Below are 19,193 nucleotides of genomic sequence, written 5' to 3'. Positions count from 1 at the left end.
TTACTTCTCGTACTCGGTGTTGTCCCGGTCACAGCGAGAATCCTTGTGCTTCTGCCAGTCTTTGCCATGCTTGCAGGTGGTGAGCAGCACTACGTCCTCCCCGTTATGGACGTGATATAAGGCATTCCTGGTGTCTGACCCTATCCCTGTCAGGTACCTCTTCCCCTTGAAGACCAGCATGTACTTCCTGAGAGGAGGGATAGTGTTAAACTTCAAAAACCCCCTCTCCCCTCCTGTCCTGGGATGATCCTTAGAAAAGAGGGGAATAGAAACATCAAAGTTGGGTCGGAAGTTTTCAGTACTGATGCTGGCCTTAGCCAGCATCGCCTGGCCGATGTCAAACCCCACGTCCTCGGTGTAGTCAGGCCAAGTGCCGGAATATAAATTAAAAATTAAATGATTCCTACCGTTGTTCCACAAGTGGAGACTCTGCACTTTGGATCTCAAATTGTGCACATACTGAGGTGACAACTGGTCTCGGTCTAAAGTGTCCAGACTCAGGACAAAGAGGCACGCCTGGCTGGGGTCCGAGGTATAGAACCTGGAGCCCTCGATGGCCGCTAGAATGTTTTGGTAACTTTCAGCGATTTTCTCCCCTTTTTGCTGTGGGTAGACGTAGACTTTGAAGCCGTTTTTCTTGCAAAGGGTGAAATCGAAGCAGGACTCCATGCGGCACTTCTTGCCTTTGTAGATGCTCGAGTTGGCCTCTCGCTTCTGCCGGGGCGAAACGTGCACACTGGAATCCTCGTTTTCCAATTGATCCCAGGGAACGAAGGGGCGCAGAGCGTCCGGGAAGCGGGGCCAGAAATGATCCGGACTCGGGTGGTGCAAGCCATTCCGACCGCTGTGCTCTTCTCTCCGGCTGTGGCTTCTCGATGCCCTAAACTGCAAGCCTCCGAAATAAAACAAAAGGGCGAGACAAGAGCCAGCTGAGAGCAGGATGAAATAGCGTTTTTTGGCCTGCATGTGTCCTGCCTGGGTCAAGAGGATTGTAAATAAACACAAGAATCACCCAAGTTTCCCAATCAACACTTTCAGCTCCAGTCCGCCATCTTCCCGCCCGTAAAGACTTCAAACTCTCCGCTCCCACCTTCTCTGGATGCCTTTCCCCAAGCCGTGGACTGATCCAGCGCATGTGGGCGATTTCTTTAACTTTCTCCCCTTCGGTCTTTCATCTTTGGGTTGCACAATGGACGGGAGAGAGCGGGGCGGAATATCTCGCACCAGGGCGGGCGAGCAGCGGACTGTAATTCTCTTGCATGCAACAAGACCGAGGAAAGAAAGAGAGGGGGGGAGGAAAAAAAGCTCCCAATGCCCAATCAATGGCAAGACGAAGTGATTTCCTTGCCTCTCGGATTCCTCTCGGCAGCGTGGAAAACGAGCCCCTGGAAAGCAACTTCAACTCATCCAGGCTCCCGTGCAGAACACTCCAGTTCCAACAAGTCAGCCGATCCCCGGGTTCAGCCGGCTAGTGCATCTTGCAGCTGGGGCGCCGTAACCTCACAAATCCCTGCATCTCTCTTTATTCCCTTCTGCAGCAGCTCCAAGACTCCGGCAGTGTTTACTCCTGCGCTCGCCGGGCCGGCCCCCGGGACGCGCGACGGCCCGGCTGGAGAAGGCTGGAGGCTGCGGCGGCGGCGCTGGGTGACGGCGGCGGCGCGTCCTCCCCGCGGGCAGTGCCGGCCCCGAGCGGCGCTTCCAAGGCCCCCGCGCGATCGCTGCCGACCGCCGCGTTCGGTCGCCGAATGTTACCCGGTTCTGAATGTTACACTTACACATTCCATTCCCGACACGACAGCGCTGACCTCATCCATCCACGCAGCCCGCGCTGCCATTGGCCGAGCGTCACGTCCGGGGGGGGCGGTGCTTCCGCTGCGCCCATTCATAACCCCCGGCCACCGGCAGAGGCGCCGGCGCGGCGCTGGGGGTGCGGGCGGCGCGGGGACCCCGGGGCGCCTCGGCCAGGCCCCCGCGGGCGGAGCGCGGGGCTGCCCCGAGAGAGTCCGCGGTCCTTCGGCGCGCCGGGATCCGGACCCCGGCCTGGGCCTCACCACCTTGCAGCCGCCGCGCCGGGAAACCAGCGCCTCCCAGAGGCGCCTGCGGGCGCACGGAGGCCGGGGAAGCGGGGACCGGCGGGCGCTTCCCCGGCCCGCTGCTCCGGCTGCCCCGGTCGTCCTCGAGAATTCCTGCGCCTCGGCTGCTTGCCGGGAACGCCTCCCTGAGCGGGCGGCGAGGAGTGTTCGGGTTCCTGGAGAAGGATGCTAGAAAAGTGGAGCAGTGGGGCGAGCCCTTGGGCTGCAGAAGGAAAAAAAAAAAAAGACTTCATAGAAAGCGACCGCTGATCAGAAGGATACCTCTCTCTGCCCACCTTCCACCCTCTGAGGGCCCCAAATTTTCCTTCCTACAAAGCATTTAAACAGGTCCCTTATCCCCTAAATGTGTGCTGTGTCGCTTCAGTCGTGTCCGACTCTTTGCCACCCCCATGGACTGTAACCCGCCGGGCTCCTCTGTATGGGATTCTCCAGGCAAGAATACTGGAGCAGGTTGCCATGCCTTCCTCCAGGGGATCTTCGCAACCCAGGAATCGAACCCATTATCTCCGGCGTCTCCTGCATTGCCCATCTCTTTTTTCTTACCCCCAAGGAACCACCCCAATCCCCGATAATGAAAAGGAAATACTACAACCGAAAGGAATCGTTTCAATTCTTCATGTCTGGCTGTGCACTAAGAGAAGACATCTATCCCAAATCCTCAGTAACTTTCCACGCATCCTTTCCTAGCTTCCCAAAGCCCTTTGTCTATTCTGTAGAAAGCTTCCAAGAGATCCAATCACACCGTGGAAAAAAGAAGGATCTTCTAATAGCCGAGAATAACCCGGTTGATTTAAGCTCCTCCCAGTACCGAAAGTGATGTTACTCTCTTTTGCGGGGGAGGGGGAATGGTTTTTAAGGAGCTGTCTCTGAGGGATAGATGGCTGGTAGAATGGCCAGCTGCAGATGAGACACTTGAGGCAGGAGATGACCTTTTTCACCATTAGTACAAGCTTCCTTCAGCTAGTCCTTCCTTCCTTCCCCTAGCCATAAGCCCCTACCCTCAGGGACACATCACTGGACAAATCAGATAAAGATCCAGAGTCTCTCTAAAGATCCTCCAAGACTGCAAAGATGTGCTTCCAAACAGTGCTTCTGGTCAAAGCCAAGTCCTTGGCCTTACACCTAAATTCTGCTTTACTGGGAGCACCTCCCACCCTCTTCCCCAACCTAAGTCACAGGGGCCTGGCCAAAAGGGACAAACAGTTGCCTAGGACAGCAAGCTGTTTAGTGATTGTTTATTATGGGAGGGACTGAGAGCTAGGGACAGACACATCCCAGCTTCCCCCAAGGCTGCAAAAAAAAAAAAAAACAAAAAACCTCCAGCGGGTGTGGACAAAGGGCATGGTTATAATGAGGCAGGGTGAAATGATCAAGTGGAAAATTTTAGACATTTGTTGTTTCAGATTGGTTTTTAATAAAGGGGTGAAGGGGCCTTGGTAGGATGTTGCTGTACCTTTCTGAAGTCTTGCCCTATCTCTGGCCTGCCAAAGATGAGATAGCTTTTCCAGATTTGACGTGCACCCCCTGCACAATCAGACAGGCCTGGGAGAGAAATGAGGCTTCAGTCATCTTCCAGATGCAATGACAGTGATGCAGATAAATGCAGTGATTGAAACCACATGTGACCAGGGGCCCGCCCCAGCCCGGGTTGCTGAGAGCATCCATGCAAGGCAAGGGCCCTTCTGTTGAGATTAGGCTGGAGATTTTCTCAGCCCAGTGGAATTGAGGCTTTGGGGACTGCAGCTCCTCTACATCCTGATAGTCATCCTGTGTGACCTTAGTGGGAGCAAGTTACAGCCCTTGCTCTTTTGCGTCTCTTTCTGCTTTGACACATTTTTCCCATCTTGCCTAACCGTTATGGATTCCTTCATCCCACGCTCCAGGGTTACCCAGGCCTACTGTCACATTCCATAGTGGTGTACACTGTGAGAAAACTCTGGTTCAGGAAATGAGAGAAAATTTGGATTCAGACCCCCAGATCTGTCATTTACGAGTGCCTCAGGCATGTGGTTTAATCTCACGGAATATCAGCTTCTCGCTTAAAAAGTCAGAATAATAATATTTTTTATGAAACTGGATACCATAAATTGCTCTACATGTGCAACACTTTTTGCTCAAGTTCCTCATTTCAAAAGCCAACTGGAATCTAAAGTAGCCCTCTATGATGGCATCATCATTGCATCCATCTCCTTTGGTTTTATTTTCTCCCCAGCCCTTCTCAATAGCTGAAATCCTTTGTTTGTGTGTTTGTTGTCTGTATTTCTTCACTGTAAGAGGAGCTTCCTGAGTGCAGGAACCCTGTGTTACTCATTCCTCAATCCCCAAGGCTGCCATAGGTAGCTCTGGTATTCTGGCGGAGCCCAGTCACTGATCTGAATGATGAATCAATCACTAAAGTTCAACTTCACCTCAGGATTTGAACATGCTTGAAGAGAAAGGTGTCCCTCGTGGTCTCTCAAAGCAGGTCTGAGTCTCCTGTCTGAGATGGAAATATTACAAACTAGGAATATCTTCAGTTCAGTTCAGTTTAGTCCCTCAGTCGTGTCCGACTCTTTGTGACCGCATGAATCGCAGCACGCCAGGCTTCCCTGTCCATCACCAACTCCCAGAGTTTACTCAAACTCACGTACATCGAGTTGGTGATGCCATCCAGCCATCTCATCCTCTTTCGTCCCCTAATCCTCCTGCCTCAATCCCTCCCTGCATCAGGGTCTTTTCCGAAGAGTCAACTCTTTGCATGAGGTGGCCAAAATATTGGAGTTTCAACTTTAGCATCAGTCCTTCCAATGAACACCCAGGACCAATCTCCTTTAGGATGGATTGGTTGGATCTCCTTGCAGTCCAAGGGACTCTCAAGAATCTTCTACAACACCACAGTTCAAAAGCATCAGTTCTTCAGTGCTCAGCTTTCTTCACAGTCCAACTCTCACATCCATACATGACCACTGGAAAAACCATAGCCTTGACTAGACGGACCTTTGTTGGCAAAGTAATGTCTCTGCTTTTGAATATGCTGTCTAGGTTGGTCATAACTTTCCTTCCAAGGAGTAAGCGTCTTTTAATTTCATGGCTGCAATCACCACCTGCAGTGATTTTGGAGCCCAAAAAATAAAGTCTGACACTGTTTCTACTGTTTCCCCATCTATTTCCCATGAAGTGATGGGACCAGATGCCATGACCTAATCAGTCCATCAAACATCTTTAACAGTGTATGTCAGATCATGTCACTCCTCTGGTCAGAGCCCTCAAGGAAACCCTACCTCAGAATCCCAGCCAAAGCCCTCACAAGCCCCTATAAGGTCCTGGAGGATCTTCCCTAACTGTCCCCATGCCTCCTCACCAGACCTGTCTTCACCTTATTTTCTGCCAATAACTCTCTCCCTCCATCCCAGTCTACTCACTCTTCTCCAGCTGGGCTGGTTTCCTTGTGGTTTCTCATACATGCCAAACATCTCCCTATCTTAGGACCTTCGCACATGTTCATCTCAGCTAGTCTGTCCCCGGTATCCATGGTACATCCTTCCTCCCTTATAAGTCTCTTCTCAAGGCCACCTTACAAATGAGCCACCTTTGACCTGTCTGAACAACACAGCAACTCCTCCCACCCAGATTTCCTATCCCCTCAACTGCTTTAATTTTTATCCTTAACACTAATTGACATCATGTACTATTAATATATATGGTCTTGTCAATTTATCATTTATCTGTTGCATATAGAATGTGAGCTCTGTGAGGCTCTTTTAGTTCACTGCTATATCCCCAGCACTTACAACAGGGTCCATCACTAATAAGTATTTGTTGACCTAATTAATTAATTTGATTCCACTATCTGTAGGGCAAATAAAGAATATTCAAGGCTAGTTTCAGTCTCACACACACATGCGCGCACTCACACAAAGCTAAAGCTATCCCAGTGATTCAATCCTTGCTTATTTCCTCTTTCAGGAGTAATTTTTCCAGGGCCAAAAGCTCATGGCACACTTGAAACCCAGAAGATAGCAATTCTCACCTTTGTTCTGCCACTTGCTTTATAACTTTGAGTGAGTCAGTCACTTCTCCTCCCTAAGCTTTGGATTCTTATTGGTAAAATCAAGAGAAACTGTAACATAATACAGATTGTGCTCAAGTACTGTACAAATGAGTAATATATGAGAAAGCCCTTTGCAGTCCACAATACCTATGGCAAACGTAAGAGTCGACTGTCACACTCTTGGACAAAAATGGACTCCAGTGCATGAGATCATGTTTGCAGGTCAACAGCATTACCTACATGAAATATCACCCACCAAGTACTCAACAGTTTCCAGATGCTTCCTAGACTCTGGAATGGTCATTGACTATTATAAGCAAACAGGAATAAGGAAGATGGGAAACTCACCAATGGACAAAAAAGTAAATAAGACCTTTTTAATAATGTGTAAAGCACCAAAGGCACAAATGCCTTTCAAGGGTCTATAATTACATCTGCTGGAGGGAGAAAAAAAAAATGACTTCAAAATGTAAAAAAGCAAACTTAAATACTTACATTAATAAGTGTTTAAATTTTCTAAAATGTAACTTTCAGTCGACTGCCAAGGCAACCCAATTTTCATAAAGTTATACACAGATTTTATTTGACGTGGGCACATTTTAATGCTTTGGTGATGTGTGCTGGGGTTTCTAACAGTAACCATTCCCAGCTCTCAGAAAGGTTGGGAAACTCTGCTGGGAACGTGCTGATTGGTTGTAGGAGGTGAGAAAACAGAAGGAGCCAAGGGAAAGTAGGGACATGGTGGAGAGATTCCCAGCCAGGAAACAGGAGCCTGGGTTCCAGTTCCGTCTCTGAACTCTGGGAAACCAGGAGCAGGTGGTTTCTGAATAACAGGTGTTTCATCAGAAAAATGCGGAGTAGGACTTGATGATGGCTTTTAATTGAAACAGATAGGGCAGCTCTGTGTAAACCAAGGGAGTAGAGGAAGGGAATCACTTAGGAGGGAGGAAGCAGGAACTCTGTGGGGGCGGGGAGGGGGGGGGACAATAACCAAAGGTGAAACAAGGACAATTCTCGCAAAGATGTGTCAATCCCAAGCCAGGTGCTTTGTACGCATCGTCTCTGCGATCCTCCCAAGGTTCTTAGGACACAAGTACTATCCTCATCCTCTGCTGCAAATGAGGGCACAAAAACTCAATTCTGGGAAGGGGCTCCATGCAATTCCATCATCCATTTCATGGAATCATCCAATTCATCCATTGTTCCATTTGTTCCTTGAGCCAATATTTATTAACCAGCTCCTCCGTGTAAGGTGCGGTGCCAGACACTAAGGGCATTTGCCTACAGTCCTTTGTCATTTACAAGACAATTTCATGAGAAGAATTTTGCTTGAGCGTCGTCAGGACCCTGTGAGTTAGGAAGAGAGTGTTAATCCTAATTTTCTAGTTCTGGTTTTCTCAGCCGAGGCACTGTTTTTATTTTCTTGAGCATAAGGTGGGGGGCTGGCCCGTGCACTATAGGATGTTTAGCCACATCCCTGGCCTCTACCCATTAGGTGCCAAGAGCACACCCCACTCTCACTTGCATCCTCAGTGGACACCGAAAACATCTCCAGACACCGCTAAACACTTCGATGAGACAAAATCACTCCTTGTTGTAACCCATTAAGCCAGTTCAATGACTTACCCAAAGTCAGTTGATTTTCAAGTGGAGAATTTAGAATTTGACCCTCATCTTCTGACCCCATGACAAGGCTTGGCCACAACACTGCAGCTTCCTTTACAGAGTCTAAATGATCTCCTTCTGAAAGACAGGCAATCCAAAAAAAAAATCTCATAGGCACTAATTTAAGAAACTGTTATTAAGCCCATCTTATGTGCAAGCCCTATGCTGGGCACTCAAAATCTATAGTATAAAAATAGTGTGTCAGATCTCCTTCTAATGGGGGAGATAATAAAATAACAAGTAAATAAATAAGCAAGACAATTTGAGATAGTTCTACAGAGAACACAGAGGATGATTAAATGGCATAGATTAAGATGAGGAAAGGCAAACAGGCTCACTTTAAATAAGATGCTTAAGAGGGATAAATCAGAAGCTTGGGATGAAAACACACACTGTTATATATATAAGATATATAACTAACAGGGACCTACTGGATAACATAGGGAACTCTACTCAAAATTCTGTGATAACCTATATAAGAAAACAATCTAAAAAAGATGAATATATGTCTATGTGGTGGCTCAGTTGATAAAGATTCTGCAATGCAGAGAAGCAGATCTGATCCCTGGTCCGGAAGATCCCCTGGAGGAGAGCATGGCAACCCACTCCAGTATTCTTGCCTGGAGAATTCCATGGACAGAGGAGCCTGGCAGGCTCCAGTCCACAGGGTTAAAGTCAGACACGACTGAGCAACTAACACTTAACTGCATCACTTTGCTGTACACCTTAAACTAACAAAACACTGTAAATCAACTTTACTCAGATAAAATAGGAACTTCCCTGGCGGTTCAGTGGTTAAGACTTTGCCTTCCTATGTAGGGAGTGTTGGTCCAATACTTGGTTGGGGAGCTAAGATCCTACATGACTTGTGGCAAAAAAAAAAAAAAAACACAAAACAGAAAACAGAAAAAATATTGTAACAAATTCAATAAACACTTAAAAAATTTAACACCACTACAGAAAAATAAACTTGTGCACATTCTCCCTAAACAAATACATAAAATTGTGCATACACTCCTTTAAAAAAAAAAAGACTTTAAATAAAATAAAATATAGGATGATTGGTGAGGTGCTAACATTTCAGCTGATGTCCAGCTGATGAGGAAAGAGCCCTGGGAAGAGCATACCAGGAAAAGGGTCTGACCAGTACATCGTCCTGAGGCAGAAGTGAGTCTGAGGAGCTACACCAGACGTTTTCAAACTTCAGCAGGCAACAGAATCCCTAGACGGTCTGGTTCAAACACAGATCGCTGGGGCCCTCCCGCAGAACTTATGATTCAGTAGAGTTTGGGTATGGCCCAAGAATTTGCATTTCTAGCCACTACGCAGAAGATGCTAATGCTGCTGGTTTAGGAACCACACTTTGAGAACCATTGAGTTAGAGCATCAGGTGAAAGGCTACTGTTTCTGGAGTATGCTGAGTGCAAGGAAGAGGACAGGAGGGAGAGAGAGAAGATGCAGGCACTTTTACATGCCCTGGTGCTGCAGGTAGGGCAAAGTACTGGGATTTTCTTTTCGGTGGAATGGATAAGTCCTGGAGGATTTTAAGCAGGGGAGTGATATGATCTGATTTCCATTTTTAACAGCTCCCTCTCACTGATAGTAGAGCAAAAATGGAAGCAGGAAGTCAAGTTTATACTGTCGGCTTCAGTCGCTAAGTTGTGTCCCGTTCTTTGCAACCCCATGATCTGCAGCATGCCAGACTTCCCTGGCCTTCACTATCTCCTGGAGTTTGCTCAGATTCATGTCCATTTTTCTCAAGTCTTTATTCCTTACAGTAACAACTGGAAGCCAGGACGGCAAGCCAGGAGAGAAGGGAAACTTAAGTCCTGTCTTCATAGCACAGAAACAATGACAAGAGTCAAGCCAATAAGCCAAGTTGGTGGATACTTGGCCTGCGATTGCTTATGAGGCAAGATAGTCTGTATTAGTGTTTATCAAAACTGCACATTTAAATTGAGAATTTCCTCTATGATCTTAACTCTAGTGCTTGACATGGTTCAAGTCATTTACATTTATACTTATCTGTGTCGTCCATGTGTATTTCACAGCGTGAAACTGTCAGCTGTTTTCCGTGACAGGACATCCTCTCGTTGGTGAGTGTTTTCTGAGGAACAAATGGTGACAAAGAAGTTACCCTTACCTCAGTTAGCCTTCCCTCAGTCTGGATGCCATTCTAGGGGCCTTGTGAAAGTTTTACTGACCCCTGGTGGAAGCACAAGCTCCACCCTGCTGGCTTGTCTTGGTAGCTTCTGTTTCCTTCCCAAGGAATTGTTTCATTCCTCTAACAATTCATGCTCCACACAGCCCAAACTCCAGGAGGAGAAACAGACATGGAAAGAAAGAATCACAATAAAACTGGTTCCATGGTATAATTTACCAGAGGAGGAAGTTGCTACATTTGTGTGGGTCCCTATTAACATTTGAACATCCATTTATAGATGAGTAACTGAGAGAAAATGAGAAATGGAAATGTCAACTATCAAAGGTGATGAAATCAGGAAGACACCCACAATTCAAGCCAATTTTCCCCACTAGATTGTACTATTCTTTGTTATGCAATAGTCTGTCAACGTTCCCTTCACTTAGGGGAAAAAAAATATTAAACTTCTGATAGCCAGTGGAATCAAGTTTGTCTTCTATCTATCAACTGAAAAATGTGTATCCTCTTGCACTTATATACTACCCTTGGTGCATAATTATTGATGACTGCAGTGATAACTGAGAGACTCTGCAGGATCTTAAAAGTACGTGCTAATTCACTTGAGGGAGGCTAGATTATGTCCAGTCCTATTTCAGTGATTCAAATGCAGTTCATGACTGTCAAAATCATTTAAAGTTGGTGGTCCATGTATCGTGTATGGGTAACTAGTTATTAGCATGGTGATAATATGGACTGTAAAGCTAGTTATTTGAGTGATGCTTCAAGGTTGTTATTTGATCAAATTTGCTCTATTTCCATGAATCGTACTTCTTGAGGTCTGAGGAGGAAGCCTCTAAGCCTGTAGCCTTTCAGGAAGTCTGTAGCCTTTCTAAATAGATTAAAATACACACATACATCTACCAAAGTCTGCATGGCTGGGGACTGACCTCTCGCCTGGATAAACTGTCACTCTGAAAAGTTGTAATCTAAACAAACAAAGTGAAAGTGAAGTCGCTCAGTCGTGTCTGACTCTTTGCAACCCCATGGACTGTGGCCTACCAGGCTTCTCAGTCCATGGGGTTTTCCAGGCAAGAATACTGGAGTGGGCTGCTATTTCCTTCTCCAGTGGATCTTCCCCACCCAGGTCTCCTGCATTGCAGGCAGATGCTTTACCCTCTGAGCCATCAGAGAAGCTGAAACAAACAAAAATCATTCCTCAAATTGTAAACTGTCCACCTAGTTAAAGCTATGGTTTTTCCAGTAGTCATGTACGGATGTGAGAGTTGACTATAAAGAAAGCTGAGTGTCAAAGAATTGATGCTTTTGAACTTTGGTGTTGGAGAAGACTCTTGAGAGTCCCTTGGACTGCAAGGAGATCCAGCCAGTCAGTCCTAAAGGAAATCAGTCCTGAATATTCTTTGGAAGGACTGATGCTGAAGCTGAAACTCCAATACTTTGGCCACTTGATGCGAAGAACTGACTCATTTGAAAAGACTCTGATGCTGGGAAAGATTGAAGGTGGGAGGAGAAGGGGATGACAGGATGAGATGGTTGGTTGGCATCATCGACTCAATGGACACAAGTTTAAGTAAGCTCTGGGAGTTGGTGATGGACAGGGAGGCCTGGTATGCTGCAGTCCATGGGGTCGCAAAGAGTTGGACACGACTGAGTGACTGACTGATACATAGTGTTAGGTCTACCCAAGTACATCAACTTCCCAACAAATCTCTCTCTACTTCTCTCTTTAGACACCTTTATTCTTCATTTCCCAAAGACTGATCCCCTTGTGGAAGTGCAGACAGCTTGGGAACACTAAGAAAAAAGGTATGAAGAAGACTCGTATTTAAATATATTTCAATATATTTATATGTAAATTTCAGCATAGGCTTTGTCTCATTGAAAATCTGAATATTTAAATGTCACAAATGCAAAAGCAGACTAAAAATATACATTCTGGCTTAAATTAAGCCTTGAGAAGGGAATTGCCTACAGAAGCATTCTCACTTTTCCTAACTGTTCTCTTCTACCCAAGAAGGAGCCTGCCCTCATTGAAGGCCGAATAATTCCTTATCACACAGGAAAAATGCAGACTTTAGTCCTGTTTAAGACTGGATAAGCCTGACTCCTATCTTGTTCTTTGAGGCCTGTGGAGGCTTGTTGTTAATAGGAACCCCTGGTCAAAGATTGCTCCAGGTGCAATGCAAACAGGCCCCAGTGCTTTGTAAAACTGCTCCCCATCTCAGTTATTGTCCCTCCCACCCTGACAACTTGTCCATCTAAGTTTAGATATGACCTGTCACCTGCTCCTTGGCTTGTCTGATCTTTGAATTCCTTGCAACAGGAGTTGCCAGTGGCTACAAATTATAAGCCATCCTGGGGAGGATGATGCTAATCCTTTAGGGGCTTAGGAAGAAACCACCAAACAGGTTTTGGAGAATGAGAACACTCACATCAATTGGAGGGGGTGGGACACTTTGTGGCTGTCCTGACCACCTGGCTTCTGAACAACACACCCCCGGGTGCGGGAGAAGGGCCCCCATGAATGACCTACCACTGTCTATGACCAGCAGGGTTGTCATTTCGTGGCTATCAGAGAACTTTCTGATGTTTCCCGGTCTGGTTATGGTGTCATATAGCTGTTCAGCTGTGTACACTTCCATCTGTGCAGAATATTTACCTAATGAGCTGCATTCCATTGGGGGCAAGAGAGTTGAGTGGTTAAACCCAGGAGGTTCAGAGACTGACCATCTGAGTTCCGTCATAATACTTTTACTTCACACTGGCTGTGACTTGAGGCAAGTTAATTACGGGCTCTAAGCCTCAGTCTCCCCCTCTGCTCTCCCCAATGACAATAACTACTTCAGATGTACATGAAGTAATGCATATAAAACATTTAATAGAGCAACCAGCACCTAGGAGGAGGTGCTTAGTAAATGCCTAATAATATAATGGCCGCCTACTCTCCATCTCTTCTGGGCTCTCCAGCAACCCCTTAGAATTAAAGTGACTTGGTTTCACAATTGGTGTTTCAGCAGTTCTGTCTTCCAGAATTTGAATTAATGCCCTTTGTGATTAAGATTGGCATTTCAGCAAATCATGCTGAAGTGTTACAGTGGCTGCAAAGGGACATGTCCATTCATTCATTTATCCATCAATAACAAATATTTATTGAAAGCCTACTATGTCTCAGGGAGGGCACTGGGCATGGGCCATGTGAATACAACAGACGAAATGTTACCTGGGAGAGACCGTGGAGCCTACTCAGGGAGACTCACAAATAAATAAACGAATGAAGCAAGGGCCAGATTCTAGTGGTGCTCAGGGTATGAAAAGCGTGTTGAAATGGAGGCATTATTTAAATAGAGTGACCAGGCAGTGAGAGCAGAGACAGGGAGGCATGTGAGCAGAGACATGAAGGCTAAGAAGGAGCCTGTGTTGCAAGGAGGTGGGGTAGGAAGCTTTCAGAGCAAAGGAAGAGCAGATGCTGACACCCGAAGGTCAGATGAACTGGGCTGCCTTATTAGGAGCAGAAAACCGGACGGAGTGGCTACAGCCTTGTGAATAAGACACCAGGCCCTGCATTTAAGCAGCTGCTATCTAAGGAGGCTGTTGGTGATGATAGGTTTGCCAGTTCTCCATATAAAAAGGAAGCTGGAGAGACTCAGAAAAACTGAGATAAGGCATTGGGGGCAATCAAGCCCATATCCCTCCAAGTACCCCATTTATCAAGTTTCTCCTTAATCCTTCCATCCGCTGATGGGCTCCAGAATCAAGCCCAACATTTTTATTTATTTTAAATAATTTTTGGCTGTACTGGGTCTTTGCTGTTGCTCGCAGACTTAGTTGCTTCACGGCATGTAGGATTTTCCCAGACCAGGAATCAAACCTGTGTCCCATGCATTGCAAGGCAGATTCTTAACCTCTGGACCACATGGGAAGCCCAAGCCCAGCATTTTAACTTTACATTGTGTTTATTTTTTTCTATGCCTATCTCCTGGGACAAGAGTCCCAAGAAAAGTCAACCTATGTCTTATTCATCTTCGTAACTCCAGCATCTAGCACAATGCCTCACCCTTGGTTGGTGCCTTATAAACATTTGTTGATGAGTCACCACTAAATGTATTGTACTTGATGTTGCCAGGCAATGTACTAGGTGCTTTAAATATATTAATTCAACTAATCCTCTTTACACCACCTAAAGGTATATACTATCGTTAGTAACAGTTTACAGAAGAAACGAAGACACAGAGAGGTTAAGTAAGCCGCTCACGCTCTTACAGCTAGGATGGAGTTGACCTAGGATTTGAATCCAAGTAGTCTGGCTCCAAAGCCTCTACTCTTAGTCACATGCAGTGCTTCTCAAACTACCTTGTGTGAACGTCACCTGGAAAATATGTGAAAATAGACATTCCAGGGCCCCGCTTGCAGAGTTTTTAATTCAATAGTTCTATTAGTTATCTATTGCTGTGTAACAAATTACCCCAAGATTAGAGGCTTATAACAACAAATATGTATCATCTCCAGTTTCTGTGAACCAGCAGTCTAGGCTCAGCTTAATCAGGTTCTCTGGCTCAGAGACTTTCAAAGTCTCCTCTAATCAGGGTGTCGGGGAGAGCTGATGCTATTTCAAGGCTTGACTAAGGCAGATCCTGTTCTCTGCTCACTCATGCGGCTGTTGGTGGACCTTCAGTCATTACTGGCTGTTAACCTGAGATATTAGTTTCTTGCCCCAGAGCCCTCCCCAAAAGGATGTTTAAAATAGGGCAGCTGGCTTCCCTCACAGCAAGTGAGAGAGTGAGAGAGTATCCAAGACCATCCCCATGTCTTTCTATATCTTCATCTAGGAATTGACATCTTTCTGCCTAGTCTTAGAGATTACCTCCTGGGTGAATATGGGGTGGGACCCAAGAATTTATATTTCTATCAAGTTCTCAAGTGATGATGACAATGATGCTGCCAGTAGGGGACCACACTTTGAGTAACACCACTACACTATAGTAGAAGGAAGGGAGGGGGTGGAAGAAGGAAGGAAAGAAGGGAAGGAGGGAGGGAAGAGAGAGAAGAGGAAGAAGGAAACCCAGGAAACAATCCTTGACTGGATCACGTATTGTATTTACACAGGGCCTTTCTCCATCCTGGCCCATCCTGACCACCACCTGTACACCCGAGGCTCCTATCAAAAACTGTCAAGAAGGTAACTGTGAACGTAGAAAACCAGACGTCCTCTCTGTCACTCCTTGGAAAAGCATGACCTGACCCCAGGTTGATACATCCTGTCTTCCACTTCCCGTAAGTCTACCCTCTAGGCAATACAGAATAGTTCCCTGATGGCCCCTAACCCTGCCTAGTGACTTACAACCTCATGGAGCAAAGCAGGGGATTAATTTCAGGAGATTCTCTTTCCTGCCCCCTGCTTTTGAGAAGGATTGAACTTGAAGTGCTCTTGCTGCTGCGGTTAGACAGGACTTTCTGGTTGATCTTCCCTCTGAGCATCTTCTTCCCCTTCCTGACCATGGTGGTGCTGGACCCCCTGCTGCCTAGTAGTGGAGAGAGGGAAGGGTGGCTCTGGAAGGCTGGCCCCAGCTCTCTCTCTTGCTGGCAACTCCAGAAGCTTCGTGCAGCACGCTTCTCCTTCCCCAGCAGGAAGGAGGAGTGTTTGCTGGAGCTGAACAGCTGCTCAGGGTGCAGGGAGGCGAATGTTACTAAATATATGTTCTCGTTGTACATTGGTGTGTCAAGAAAAATTATATCTCCATGTTCTCCACTTGGGTGTTCTTTAAAAAAAAACAAAAACACAAACTCCTTACACGAGCACAGTGTACCTCTTAACTCCTGCCCAACAACCTGACTGAATTATTCAGTTGCTGTCTAATTTATTTTTTTCCCCACACCCTTCAAATCAAAGTCCCCTTGTCACATTCTGGGAGCTTCTGGTACATTCTACCAGTCCCACTCCACACGCCACTTGGCTCTTTGGGTGTCTTCTCCTTCCAGGCTTGTTTCCAAGCATTTCTCAGGGTGGAATTCAGAGTAACATGCTTGAGATCGCCAGGGAAGAAGGATCTTTAAAATGTGGGCAAGTTATCATGGTATTGGGCTTCCCTGGTGACTCAGGTAGTAAAGAATCTGTTTGCAGTGTGGGAGACTGGGGTTCAATCCCTGGGTGGGGAGGATGCCCTGGAGAAGGAAATGGCAACCCACTCCAGTATTCTTGCCTGGAGGATCCCATGAGCAGAAGAGCCTGGTGGGCTACAGTCCATGGGGTCGCAAAGAGTGCAACATGACTGAGTGACTAACATTTTCACTTTCATACTTATCATGGTATTAGTGCTGTCTGTCCTTTTTGTCTAAATCATATATCAATTTCTAGAAAGCTATAAATGTATCATATGTACTACATATATGTGCATGTGTAGCATATATGTGTGTGCAGAAGTAGGGCCTTAAGTCAAATCATTACTATTAAGCTGTGTGTGGGTGTTTTAGTCACTCAGTCATGTCCAACTCTTTGCAACTCCATGGACTATAGCCCACCAGGCTTCCCTGTCCATGGGATTCTTCAGGCCAGAATAGTGGAGTGGGTTGCCATTTCCTCCTCCAGGGGATCTTCCCAACCCAGGGATCAAACCCAGGTCTCCTGCATTGCAGGGGATGCTTAATTATCTGAACCACAAGGGAAGCAATATTATGTTGACTGTGCTGTTTTTATGAGTAAGTTCAGTTACTGATTTGAATGCAGCACTGAGATCCTCCCTTTAATTGGAAAGAAACTGATGTGCACCAGTTGGTCTTATTAATCTAAGGTGGGAAATTGCTTTTTAAATGTATGAGGCCCAGGCTCCTAAATATTCTCTTAGTCACCAATATGAAATTGACCTAGACTCACAATTATTCCTGTTATTCCCTTCAAACCAATCTTTACCTCTTCTTTCCTTTACTTACACTGAAAGCCAGAATTCTCCAACCTACCCAGCATCTAATTGTGCACAATAAACTTTTGTTGAATGAATGGCTAAGAGATAAACCCATATTCTCAAGAAAAGCTAATTAAAATAAAATGGAGTAGATATATGGTTTAAATCAAGTCTTGCTTTAAGACCAACTAATTTACTGAAATCTGAAAATGGATCACTTCGGCTTGCTAAAGCTGTGGAAGAGAACTGCATGGAATGAAAGGCTCCCTTTACTGAATCCCCTCTGTGTGAAGTTGATCATTTCATCTGGCGTCAAGCATTGCTGTCCATGTCTCTATAGTTTTGCTGCTCCTATCTTATTGCATCTGTTGATTGAGACACTAGAAGTTTCAGAAGGACTATTAACTTCATAAGGACAAGAATGATCTATTTTTCACCTCTGTTTCCTGCACACCTCGCACAGTACCTGCCACACTGTTAAGTGTGCATAAAATTCATGTGGAATGAATGAGGGAAGGAGTGAATGAATCCCTAACTTAATGTAATTTTACCAGGAGGGTTGGAAAGATAAAATAAAAATTTAAGTCAAAGGTTTGGAAACAAGTACGTCTTGGAAATCAATCATCAGCCTGGTAAATCATCTTTGAAATGATACAGGCCACTAGCAGCATGGGATTTTCTTTACGATAAGTTGATTTTCATTCACTTTTCAGTGCTTATAATCAGTGAAAGGAGGCACACATCTAGAATTGCTGTCTTATTTCTCTAAGCCTATTGAGTCTTATTCTCAGTAGATTTACTACTGTCTAGGTCAGAGATCCAACCAGTCCATTCTGAAGGAGATCGGCCCTGGGTGTTCTTTGTAAGGAATGATGCTAAAGCTGCAACTCCAGTACTTTGGCCACCTCATGCGAAGAGTTGACTCATTGGAAAAGACTCTGATACTGGGAGGGATTGGGGGAAGGAGGAGAAGGGGACGACAGAGATGGCGGGATGGCATCACTGACTCGATGGATGTGAGCCTGAGTGAACTCTGGGAGTTGGTGATGGACAGGGAGGCCTGGCGTGCTGCAATTTATGGGGTCACAAATAGTCAGACACAACTAAGCAACTGAACCGAACTGAGGTCTTGTTTTCAAGACTGCACCCAAGTATTCATTTGGCTCTATGGAGTGGTCATTAACTGTCCCAGAATGAATGTTCCTAGAGTAATGAAGTGGCCCCATGGCCAAGCAGCCAACATCAGGTTTTGCAACTCAGCCATCTTCTTGGCCCCTTCCCAAGTCTCCTGTGGGGGAAGGGCTTGGAGGCAAGCTGCGAAGACCCAAGGCTGAGTCCTTGGGAACCTGTGTGCCTCTTCTGTCTTCACGGCCAGTGTCGTCAATAAACTGTTTCCCACTCTAAACCTTTTAAAATAAAGGTTTCCCTTGCCGGAGACATGATGAGATGAAATTTACTATAAAACCATGCTGCCAGAGAAAACCAGTTTTACCCTTTAAAAGCTGGAATGATTGCTTCCCCAAGGAACTCTGAAGTCTGAGAGTGATTCAGTGGCATTGATATCACTCATGAAAGAAAAGGGAGCCTTTTCTCCACTTCCCCTTTTTCTTCCAACGACAGGTATGTGTCCGGCCCCTCACAATGTGAGCACAATGTCATTGGCAGAAGGGATCTCATTCTAGGTATTTGTCTTTCTGCAGGGGCTACTCCAGGGACCGACAGGCAAACAATCAATGATTTATCTTTTAAAGTTTCTAACTTTGTGGCTGAAATGATTATAAAGAGCAAATTTTTGCAAAGATTAACAGAATATAATAAACGTGGGGGAGGGGTTATACTTTTTCTTTCTTTGGCTGGTTTCTTTTTAAATTTATTTACTTTTAATTGGAGGATAATTGCTTTACAATATTGTGTTGGTTTCTGCCATCCATCAACAAGAATCAGGCTCAGATATACATATGCCACCTCCGTCTTGAACCTCCCTCCAACCTCCCACCCCATCCCACCCCTCTAAGTGGTCACGGAGCACCAGCTTGAGTTCCCTGCATCATACAACCAATTCCCACGGGCTATCTATTTTACATATGGTAATGTATCTGCTTCCCCGCTCCTCTCTCAATTTGTCCCTCTCCTTGCGCCACTATGTCCTTGAGTTTGTTCCTTGGCTAGTTTCTGATATAAGAAACAGCACAGGCAAACTCAAAAGTGCTTTAAATAAAATGTCTTTCCCTTAGCTTCTCACTTAACTGGTGGTCTAGAAATTGGCTTTGGTTGGTGATGCAGGTTAATAGTTTCAGTAAGAATCCAGGGGGCAGAAAGAGGAAAGCAACCAATCACACAAAAGGAAA

The 19,193-nt window shown here is 45.8% G+C and overlaps 2 protein-coding genes across 2 annotated transcripts in view; both read right to left on the bottom strand.

Moving 5' to 3' along the window:
* The window catches only part of EXT1 (exostosin glycosyltransferase 1), a 325,916-nt gene extending 323,232 nt beyond the window's left edge, over positions 1 to 2,684 (bottom strand). Inside the window, exon 1 of the mRNA XM_069600354.1 lies at positions 5 to 2,684. Coding sequence (XP_069456455.1) covers positions 5 to 966 — 962 coding nt within the window. The 5' untranslated portion in view covers positions 967 to 2,684. The remainder of the gene's footprint in view (positions 1 to 4) is intronic.
* A 3,994-nt stretch (positions 2,685 to 6,678) lies between these two features.
* Positions 6,679 to 19,193, bottom strand: part of SAMD12 (sterile alpha motif domain containing 12) — a 527,507-nt gene continuing 514,992 nt past the window's right edge. The window contains exons 5-7 of the transcript XR_011259240.1: positions 9,802 to 9,895; positions 7,750 to 7,866; positions 6,679 to 7,470 (exon numbers count right to left, since the gene is read on the bottom strand). The gene's annotated coding sequence lies outside the window, so the exon portion shown is untranslated. The remainder of the gene's footprint in view (positions 7,471 to 7,749; positions 7,867 to 9,801; positions 9,896 to 19,193) is intronic.

This window comes from Ovis canadensis, chromosome 9 (assembly GCF_042477335.2).
Source record: "Ovis canadensis isolate MfBH-ARS-UI-01 breed Bighorn chromosome 9, ARS-UI_OviCan_v2, whole genome shotgun sequence".
Taxonomy (NCBI): domain Eukaryota; kingdom Metazoa; phylum Chordata; class Mammalia; order Artiodactyla; family Bovidae; genus Ovis; species Ovis canadensis.
The sequence above is the reverse complement of the archived record's forward strand: the minus strand, read 5'-3'. Positions and strand labels throughout refer to the sequence as shown.